Source organism: Anolis carolinensis, unplaced genomic scaffold, assembly GCF_035594765.1.
Source record: "Anolis carolinensis isolate JA03-04 unplaced genomic scaffold, rAnoCar3.1.pri scaffold_10, whole genome shotgun sequence".
In the NCBI taxonomy this organism is placed as follows: domain Eukaryota; kingdom Metazoa; phylum Chordata; class Lepidosauria; order Squamata; family Dactyloidae; genus Anolis; species Anolis carolinensis.
In genome coordinates this window covers 16375967-16386429 of record NW_026943821.1, presented here as the reverse complement: position 1 = coordinate 16386429, position 10463 = coordinate 16375967, and the positions used below count along the sequence as shown (strand labels likewise).

The window sequence follows — 10463 nt, the reverse complement described above, 5'->3', positions numbered from 1 at the left end:
AAAAGGCCACCCTGCTGGGATCTGCACGCATCATCCGAAAATACATCACACAGTCCTAGACACTTGGGAAGTGTTCGACTTGTGATTTTGTGATACAAAATCCAGCATATCTATCTTGTTTGCTGTGTCATACAATGTTGTTGTGTCAATATAATAATAATAATAATAATAATAATAATAATAATAATAATAAAAACACACTTTATTTATATGTCACTTTATCTCCCTGGAGGGACTCAGAGTGGATTACAGAATACACATATACAAACATTCAATGCCTTTTACACAGTGAACAATGACATACAATACACAGACAAAGGTAAAGGTCTTCCCTGTTTTCATCTCCAGCATCTGGAGGCAATGCTGAAATCTGCCCATGGGGAGGTGCTCTTCTTCCATTTTTCCATGCTAAGGTGCATGTTGTTATTTGACATCTGTCACTGGCATGTCTGCATATCTGCACAGGGCACCCTTTTACCTTCCTGCTGAGGCAGTACCTATTGATCTACTCGCATTGCATGCTTTCGAACTGCTAGGTTGGCAAAAGCTAGGGCTGACTCGAGGCTTCAAACTGCCAACCTTCCGGTTTGTAGATTTCCTGCAGCTAGTTGTTTAACCCACTGCGCTACCATGGCCCCAACTTTTAATATCCGGAAATGGAACTATAGAAAATGGCCAACTATTACACATTGAAAAAAATGGTAAGAAATACACCCCATAGCTGCTATTATGCAAGATATGACAATTTTGCCACCCCCAAAAGGGTCTTACATGTAGTGGTGACCAGGGCTGTAGCCAGAAAAAAATTTCGGGAGGGGTTTTGAAAATTTGGGGGGGGGGTTTAACCCCTAGCACACACCCCTCCCCGCTACAAACCTGTCAATATCTGCTTGAGATAGTGCCTGGAGGGACTCTTAATGTTTTGTGTCTCATAGACTTAGCATGGGGATTTGGTTAACCAGTTAAAATTCATGAGTAAACCAGTTTTTTTTATAACCTGAAAAATTTCGGGGGGGGGGGGGGGTTGAACCCCTAACCCCCCCCCCCTCGCTACAGGCCTGGTGGTGACCATTGTGCAGTGAAATACGGTATTCACTATTTAAAACACTCCAATGAATCTCATCCTCAATTGAGGCCATAAGGATTATATATTTTTCAAAAATTATTAGACTTTGTCTACTAATACTATGTTTGCTCAATTCATGCCACATTTTGATGAATGTTGTTACTTCCAGCTATTTCAGATGTTGAATTATATTTGGGAACAACAGAAATCTTTGCCAGTTTAACAAACAGATTCAATCCAAGATAGTTGGCTGTATTCTCTGGGGCGGGACATGTCTTTGTTACGTCACAAATGCATTGGTCCTTCCCATTTGGACTACTGGAGCTTCCTCTAAAGTTAACTGGGCAATAGGTTTTTGACTCATTTCTCTTATAAAAGTGCCAGATTCAGCAGAGTTATAAAAGAAACAGAAAGAGCTCTTCTTCATCAAGCCAGGACAACTTTACTGAAGGTAAAGGAATGGGGAAGTGTGGAGAAGGTATCAATCAGTTTTGACTTGTGGTATTGATCAGTTACAGCTGCTAAACCTAATTAATCAATTGCAAGTCAACTATGGATTAACAAGAATCTATCAATCTGTGTTGGGGATGGTGCCTTTAGGATCCCAGGAGGCCCTGTGAAGTATAGTAAATAGTCAAAGATAATGTTAGTTGTAGTATATTGTGCTTTCCATTTTAAAGGGGGTGGGGTGGGATCAGTGAATTTAACCTTTTCAGTGCCGTTGGTGTTGATACAAAAGGCATTCAATGTAAACAGGATTGCAGAGAGTATTAGTTTATTACTATGTAACACGATTTTTGTTCCTGGGTTATAAATGTCATTTCCTAATTGTTTCTATTATAAAAACATGGGAAGAGTTTATTACACTGCAAAAAGTTTATTAAGCTGCATGTTTTGCTATGGTTTTTTAATTGTTGCTCCATTGTCACAGCTATTATTATTGTTGTTATTATTATTATTATTATTATTATTATTATTATTATTATTATTATTTTATTATGACACAGCAAACAAGATAGATATTCTGGATTTAGTATCACAAAATCACAAGTCGAACACTTCCTAAGTGTCTAGGACTGTGTGATGTATTTTTGGGTGATGCGCGCAGATCCCAGTAGGGTGGCCTTTTGCAGTTGGCAGATTGTGATTTTGTCAATGTCTATTGTTTCCAAATGCCGGCTGAGATCTTTTGGCACAGCACCCAGTGTGCCCATCACCACCTGCACTGGTTTCTGCCAGAGTCTTTGAAGTTCAATCTTGAGCTCCTGATAGTGGCTGAGTTTTTCCTGTTGTTTTTGTATTATTATTATTATTATTATTATTATTATTATTATTATTATTATTATTATTATTATTATTATTATAACAACAACAACAACAACAACAACAACTTTATTTTTGTATCCCACCTCCGTCTCCCCGAAGTGACTTGGGGCTGTTCACATGGGGACAAGGCTGATCAGCATAGATTAAAACATAGATCAGTAAAATTAAACATTATAGCCCCATAAAACAACATAAAACAACATCAACAGCAATTTAGAACCAGAACAGTAATAATTACTGGAAATTCAGAGGGTAGGAATTTGTGCATAGAACTCTGGGTAGGGTTTGTTGGATGGTGTAAGGGATAGTGTAAATATTCCCTAAACCCATCCTAAAATCTAGTAAAGGTAAAGGATTCCCCTGATGTGAAGTCCAATCGTGACCGATTCTGGGGGTTGGTGCTCATCTCCATGTCTAAGCCAAAGAGCTGGCATTGTCCGTAGACACCTCCAAAGTCATGTGGCCAGCATGACTGCATGGAGCACCGTTACCTTCCCGCTGGAGCGGTACCTATTGATCTACTCACATTGACATGTTTTTGAACTGCTAGGTTGGCAGGAGCTGGGGCTAACAGCGGGCGCTCATTCCGCTCCCGGGATTTGAACCTGGGGCCTTTTGGTCCGCAAGTTCAGCAGCTCAGCACTTTAACACACTGTACTACCAGGGGCCCCATCCTAAAATCTAGGCAAGGAGTTTTCCAAGGGCACTGAAGCATAACATCTTCAACCCTCTCCTGTCAACAAGTCATGGTGCAACAAGGCATTTCAACAGAACTCAGAGCTGTGCTTCTATTTGTTGTACCATGGCCGGCTGGCTATGTCATTGTTCAGTGCCCGCCTCACCATTGCATCAGAGCTCCTTTATTTGATACAGATGTCTAGGTTTTAAAGAGGGTTTGGTAAGTGAAAGGAGAGAGATAATTGTACAAAACTTTTACGGTCATTCATTTTGGTGTCACTCTGTCCAATGGTGCCACCCAATATGGTTCATACATCACACATCCTCCTAGTGAACATCAGTGGATATGGTTTCATGGCTGCATGTTTGAGACAGGACCTCAGCCATTGTTTAATAATCAACATGAGAACTAGAGGGAATGAGAAGGAGAGAAAAACTGGGACATTTTAGAAGTAGTTGAAAAAGCAGAACAGCAGAGGAATAATTGGAACTATCCCTACCATATCAAGGCAGTAGACAAATCAAGCTCCTTCCATACAGCTCAATAAAATCCCACATTATCTGCTTTGAACTGAAATATATAGCAGTGTGGACTCAGATAACCTGGTTCAAAGCAGATATTGTGGGATTTTCTGCCTTGATATTCTGGGTTATATGGCTATGTGGAAGGGTCCTTAGTTGCTGTCTTTGTCATTGTTACATGGCAAGTGTGGCGAAAAATACAAGTAAACAAGAAAATGACTATAGTTTTGCTCAATTTAAATTCTCACCTCGACTGCATAAAGAACCAAGTGCTGGTGATGTTAGAAACAGTCCATGTTTTATTACGATGTGTTTTGTACGGATAGAACATAAGAAAGTAGGAACAGTCATGTAACATTGCCCAGTCACAGGCTAGTTCAAGATCTATGCTTCTGGTGAAAGACTGTTTTTTTAAGTTCGGAAAAGTAAAAGTTTGGTTGTGCTAAAACAACACTAAAAAACAACACTTCATTTTTTTCTTCCATTAGTTCATTCTTTTTCAGCCATGGCTATGAAGAGCATTGTATTCCTCTTGATTGGTTTGGCACTTTTGTCTGGTAAGTAAAAAGGAACTTGAAGATATTGCTTCAGTTTTTCAGTCTAGTACAGATATGATTTCTTGTGGCATTCTCTCACTAAACAAAAAATGGTGACCAAGAAATGTTAATGTTCATCCAATAGGACCTACCCTCAAAATGACTTTGTTTTTTTCAAAAGGCATTTATGGATTGTTATTAGTGGCTTTTCTGATCATATTGAGGCACAGAAATACTCTTATAAGAGTACATATAAGAAAATAAGATTAATTTGTTTATTTGATTTTTCCATCCTAATTGCACAATGGATGTTTCTAGTACAGTAGAGTCTCACTTATCCAACACTCGCTTATCCAACGTTCTGGATTATCCAACGCATTTTTGTAGTCAATGTTTTCAATACATCATGATATTTTGGTGCTAAATTTGTAAATACAGTAATTACTACATAGCATTACTGCGTATTGAACTACTTTTTCTGCCAAATTTGTTGTATAACATTATGTTTTGGTGCTTAATTTGTAAAATCATAACCTAATTTGATGTTTAATAGGCTTTTCCTTAGTGCCTCCTTATTATCCAACATATTCGCTTATCCAACATTCTGCCGGCCCGTTTATGTTGGAAAAGTGAGACTCTACTGTACTTCTGTGCTCACTCAACTTACGAACACTAAATAGGGCCAGTTCTACCATGAGGCAAAGTGAGATGTTTGTGAGTGAGTGAATTGTTTATTGTACTAGCTATAGGCCACGGCATCAGTAATATACAATATTTAGAAACACTTTCCAATATAAACATTGAAACATATTCAAAAATTAAAACTAGCTCTTTAAAATTATGATAGCAGAAACATAACAATGACAGTGTCCGATTTGTATCATCCCAAACTATCTCCATTTCCATTTTTGACATCAAGTATGGATTTTGCTACTTTAGCTCCGATCTTTTGGGCTACGATTACAAATGTAGCAACCTTTAGTGTTATATTTTTGGAATAATCTGCTAGCAAGTCACAGATCACAGCAGATTGTTGCCATACTGCCCTTTCTTCCAAGAGTGTTCCCAGGAGATTTTTCTTAGGATCATTATACAAGGGGCAATATAACAGATAGTGTGTTAGATCTTCTTTTTCCCCCGTGCAACAAATGCAAAGTCATTGGACATGGGGGAATGCCTTTATATTTTCCCTCTAGCCAGTCTGATGGCATTGTTTGGAAGCGCAGGGCTGTAAATGCTTTCCTAAGGACTGGAGACGTTAGGGCTTGAAGATATTGTTGACAATATTGGTCACTCTTTAGTCGGGGATACCAGGTAGAGAAACCTTGCCATTTACTAATCTGCAGGTTGTCCGCTGCATCCATCTCAAAGATTTTGTCTCTAATCGCCTTCTTGTCCAGATGCATTAGAGTTGTTGTTGACCCATCAAAATACTGATGGGAGCAAGTCTAGCCAGTATTGAACCCATCCTCCCCGCTTATATTGTTCCATCATGCATTGCTTTGTTATACTTTCGTCCTCCATTCCCAGAAGTCTCTTCCCGTATGAGATGTTGCAAAGATCTAAGAATGACTGAGGTTCTTTCAGGCAGGGGGGAAATCTTTTTAAATCCCACCTCTGCCACCAAATTGCAAAGATGTCAGAAAGGGGGAGAAATCTTTTTTAAAAATCCCCACCGCTGACACCAATTGCGGAGATGTAGAGATGGAGATTGTTTTTATTAATTATATTTATATTATTGTTATATATTTTATATCCGCTGCCACCAGTTATTAAAGATGTTTTTATTTAAAAGCTGCCACCAAATGTCAATGTCTCCACAATGCTGCCACCAAATGTCAAGGTGATCATCAACTCTTGCCACCACTATAGGAATACGTAGCCACTGGCTACTTAGAGAAGAGACTTTTAAATTGTGTTTTTCTTCTTTCTTGTTTGCTTCAGATAGTAATATAGATTTCAGAGACTGAGATGTTTGAGAGAACAATAACACGTTTATTGAGGCACAAGCTTAATGGTTACAATTCTCACTTAGAGGCAATTTGACTGACAGTTGCAAAGCTAGAATGAGGTGATTCAAACTTCCTAAAATGTCACTTCTTTCTCCACTGCTTTAATCTGCAGTCACCCTGTGAATTTCAGTCACAGACTATCTGTTCCTTATCTGGAAACAGACTACCTTAAAATAAGTCACCAAACTTATTTTAAACTTGACTCAAATAAGCACTTGAGCCTCCCTGATTCTCCAACTGAGAATCAGTCTTCACTGTAATTCATCCGATTACAGACTACCTTAAAATAAGTCACCAAACTTATTTTAAATTGACTCAAAATGAACAATTGAGCCTCCCTGATCCCCTAACTTAGGATCAGCCTTCCCTGAGATTCAACAGAGCCCAGACTGAGTTTCATTTTAAATTGACTGAAAATGACCAATTGAGTCTCCCTGATCCCCTAACTTAAGATCAGCCTTCCCTGAGCTTCAACAGAGCCCAGATTGAGTTTCATTTTAAATTGACTCAAATGACCAAATGAGTCTCCCTGATCCCCTAACTTAGGATCAGCCTTCGCTGAGCTTCAACAGAGCCCAGACTGAGTTTCATTTTAAATTGACTGAAAATGACCAAATGAGTCTCCCTGAACCCCTAACTTAGGATCAGCCTTCCCTGAGCTTCAACAGAGCCCAGACTGAGTTTCATTTTAAATTGACTGAAAATGACCAATTGAGTCTCCCTGATCCCCTAACATAGGATCAGCCTTCCCTGAGCTTCAACAGAGCCCAGATTGAGTTTCATTTTAAATTGACTCAAATGACCAAATGAGTCTCCCTGATCCCCTAACTTAGGATCAGCCTTCCCTGAGTTTCAACAGAGCCCAGACTGAGTTTCATTTTAAATTGACTGAAAATGACCAATTGAGTCTCCCTGATCCCCTAACTTAAGATCAGCCTTCCCTGAGCTTCAACAGAGCCCAGATTGAGTTTCATTTTAAATTGACTGAAAATGACCAAATGAGTCTCCCTGATCCCCTAACTTAGGATCAGCCTTCCCTGAGCTTCAACAGAGCCCAGACTGAGTTTCATTTTAAATTGACTCAAATGACCAAATGAGTCTCCCTGATCCCCTAACTTAGGATCAGCCTTCCCTGAGCTTCAACAGAGCCCAGACTGAGTTTCATTTTAAATTGACTCAAAATGACCAATTGAGTCTCCCTGATCCCCTAACTTAGGATCAGCCTTCCCTGAGCTTCAACAGAGCCGAGACTGAGTTTCATTTTAAATTGACTCAAAATGACCAATTGAGTCTCCTTGATCCCCTAACTTAGGATCAGCCTTCCCTGAGCTTCAACAGAGCCCAGACTGAGTTTCATTTTAAATTGACTCAAATGACCAAATGAGTCTCCCTGATCCCCTAACTTAGGATCAGCTTCCCTGAGCTTCAACAGAGCCCAGACTGAGTTTCATTTTAAATTGACTCAAAATGACCAATTGAGTCTCCTTGATCCCCTAACTTAGGATCAGCTTTCCCTGAGCTTCAACAGAGCCCAGACTGAGTTTCATTTTAAATTGACTCAAAATGACCAATTGAGTCTCCTTGATCCCCTAACTTAGGATCAGCCTTCCCTGAGCTTCAACAGAGTCCAGACTGAGTTTCCCTCCAAATTCTGCTCTCTCTTCAGCTAACCCAGTTGGCTCCGCCCCCTTCTCCATGGCAACCAGCCTCTGAGTGCTGAGGTGGCTGTTCCCTTCATGCAATAACAATAATGCTTACCCTTTTAAAACATAACCACACAATTAAACATGGCATTGGTAAACTAAAATTCATACTTCTTTACAAATGTTAAGCTTATGCATTCTGGCCTTAAGTGAGGGAAGATCCAATTCAAGCCTTAACAAGGCAGCTGGAGTCCCAGGGGGAAGGACTAAAAGAGCTCTTGCAAACTTATTCTGAATGTTTTCAACCTTTTTTGTATTGCCCTGTCCCCAGATTTCTGCTCCATATAACAGTTGGGGTAAAGTGAGATGTTTGATCCAAGCAGTAAATGTTATGTTATGAAAGCAAAATTATCTCCAAAATAGCTAACATATTGGATTTCTCTAATGTTCACAATGAAACCCAAAGTGGATTCACTGTTTCATTGACATCAACCTCCTCTGTGCATTAAGATTGTTTTGTTGGTATTACAGTAGAGTCTCACTTATCCAACATAAATGGGCCGGCAGAACATTGGATAAGCGAATATGTTGGATAATAAGGAGAGATTAAGGAGAAGCCTATTAAACATCAAATTAGGTTATGATTTTACAAATTAAGCAACAAATTGGACAGAAAAGGTAGTTCAATATGCAGTAATGCTACATAGTAATTACTGTATTTACGAATTTCGCACCAAAATATCATGATATATTGAAAACATCGACTACAAAAATGCGTTGGATAATCCAGAACGTTGGATAAGTGAATGTTGGATAAGTGAGACTCTACTGTATTTCTCCCTCCTCCCTCTCTTCCTCTTTCCTTATAGGACCATGTTTATCAAGCTCCCTTGGAAAGAAATTTGTCACAGCCTTCCTAAACAACTTAAATCAAAACCAACGCAATACAAAGTTTGTGCTGCACATTACTGGATATCACCCTGCAACCAACGTCACAGTGACAGCAAACAGCATTATGGAACCGAAAACCATTTTTATTACCAAAGGAGAAACATTTCTGATGGAATTTCCAGAATCCCTGGAGATCTTGCAGAGCGAAATCTCTGACAAGACAGTTTGGATCCAAGCAGACAAAGAGATCTCTGTGTTTGCCCAAAATAATAAGGATTACACAACGGGTGCCACAGTCGTGTTCCCAATCCATCAATTAGGAACTCTGTATTACGTGGTAACTCCGGAGGGCAACATACAGAATACATTCAAGGAATTTGCAGTTGCTGCCCATGAAGTTCCTACTAGAGTTGATATTCAATTGCAAGGGACAGTGAAATTTAAAGGAAAGGTTTATCGTGCAGGGGACAAGCTCACAGTTGACCTTCAAGCCTTTCAGACCATCCAGATTCAAAGCTCAGATGATTTATCCGGCACCCTGGTTGAATCCAATGCAACGGTGGCTGTCTGGAGTGGACATAGCTGTGCCATGAAGCACACACATTGTGACCATGTCATTGAACAGCTCTTGCCTGTTTCCAGCTGGGGAACCATGTTCCTTGTCCCTCCTCTGTCCTTCCAGAGGCGTTACGACATTGTGTATGTAACTGCTTCTCAGCCTACTTCCTTGTCTTACCAGTCTGGGTCAAATAAAAACTCTTATCAAATGGAAACTGGAGAGATTCTCAGGCTATACGTTCATCCCTCTAGGCCACTTTATATATTGGCTGACCATGGCGTCCAAGTCCTTTTTTTCTTCACTGGGTCTGTCAGAGGAAGTCAATTGTATGACCCATTCCTCCTCAACATCCCTGCTGTTACAAGCTATTGCAACTCATACCATATAGATGGAATGAGTTCGTTCAATAATTATGCTGTCATCCTAGCCAAAACCAAAGAGTCAGGTGAAATCACACTAAACCAAAAGGCCACCAATAACATCCGTTGGAGACCAATTCCTGGCATGGAATATTCTTGGGCTGAGTACAACTTGGGCAGAAGAGCAGCTTCTGTCTCCCTAGAGCACCCAAGCACCCCTTTTGGACTCTTCCTCATTGGGCTATCAGAACGGAATGGTTACGGAGCTGTGGCGCTTTGTTCATCCTCCTGTAAGTATTCATTTGTATTTCAAAATTCAGTTGTAGGATTAATAAATACTTTGAGAATAGTCTAGAAGATTTTTTGCTACATGGGGAAATATTATTTATTTATTTATTTATTTATTTACAGTATTTATATTCCGCCCTTCTCACCCCGAAGGGGATTCAGGGCGGATCACATTACACATGTAAGGCAAACATTCAATGCCTTTTAACATAGAACAAAGACAAGACAAACATAGGCTCTGAGCTGGCCTCGAACTCATGACCTCTTGGTCAGAATGATTTGTTGCAGCTGGCTGCAGCTGGCTGCTCACCAGCCTGCGCCACAGCCTGGGCCTATCAGACATTTTGGACTATACCACCAGCCTTCTCTGGGTTTTTTTTTTTTTTTTTGCATGTTCATCATAACTTGGCAAAACTAAAGAGGTTCCTTTCTCTTCTGTCTTAAGGATTCTGTAGCTCCACTTTAGCAAAATTAACAGGGAGCCATGGTAGCGCAATGGGTTAAACCCTTGTGCCAGCTGAACTGTTGACCTGAAGATTGGGTTGCTGACCTGAAGGTTGCCGGTTCGAATCCGCGAGATGGG

General features: G+C 40.0%; 1 protein-coding gene across 2 annotated transcripts in view; it reads left to right on the top strand.

The window, feature by feature from the left end:
- Positions 1-1358: 1358 nt before the first annotated feature.
- The window catches only part of LOC100554827 (IgGFc-binding protein), a 34527-nt gene continuing 25422 nt past the window's right edge, over positions 1359-10463 (top strand). The window contains exons 1-3 of one of the 2 annotated variants that reach the window (XM_062962626.1): positions 1359-1517; positions 4081-4149; positions 8653-9882. In XM_062962626.1, coding sequence (XP_062818696.1) covers positions 4098-4149; positions 8653-9882 — 1282 coding nt within the window. In that variant the 5' untranslated portion in view covers positions 1359-1517; positions 4081-4097. The remainder of the gene's footprint in view (positions 1518-4080; positions 4150-8652; positions 9883-10463) is intronic. The other variant, XM_008117065.3, reaches the window with a different exon arrangement.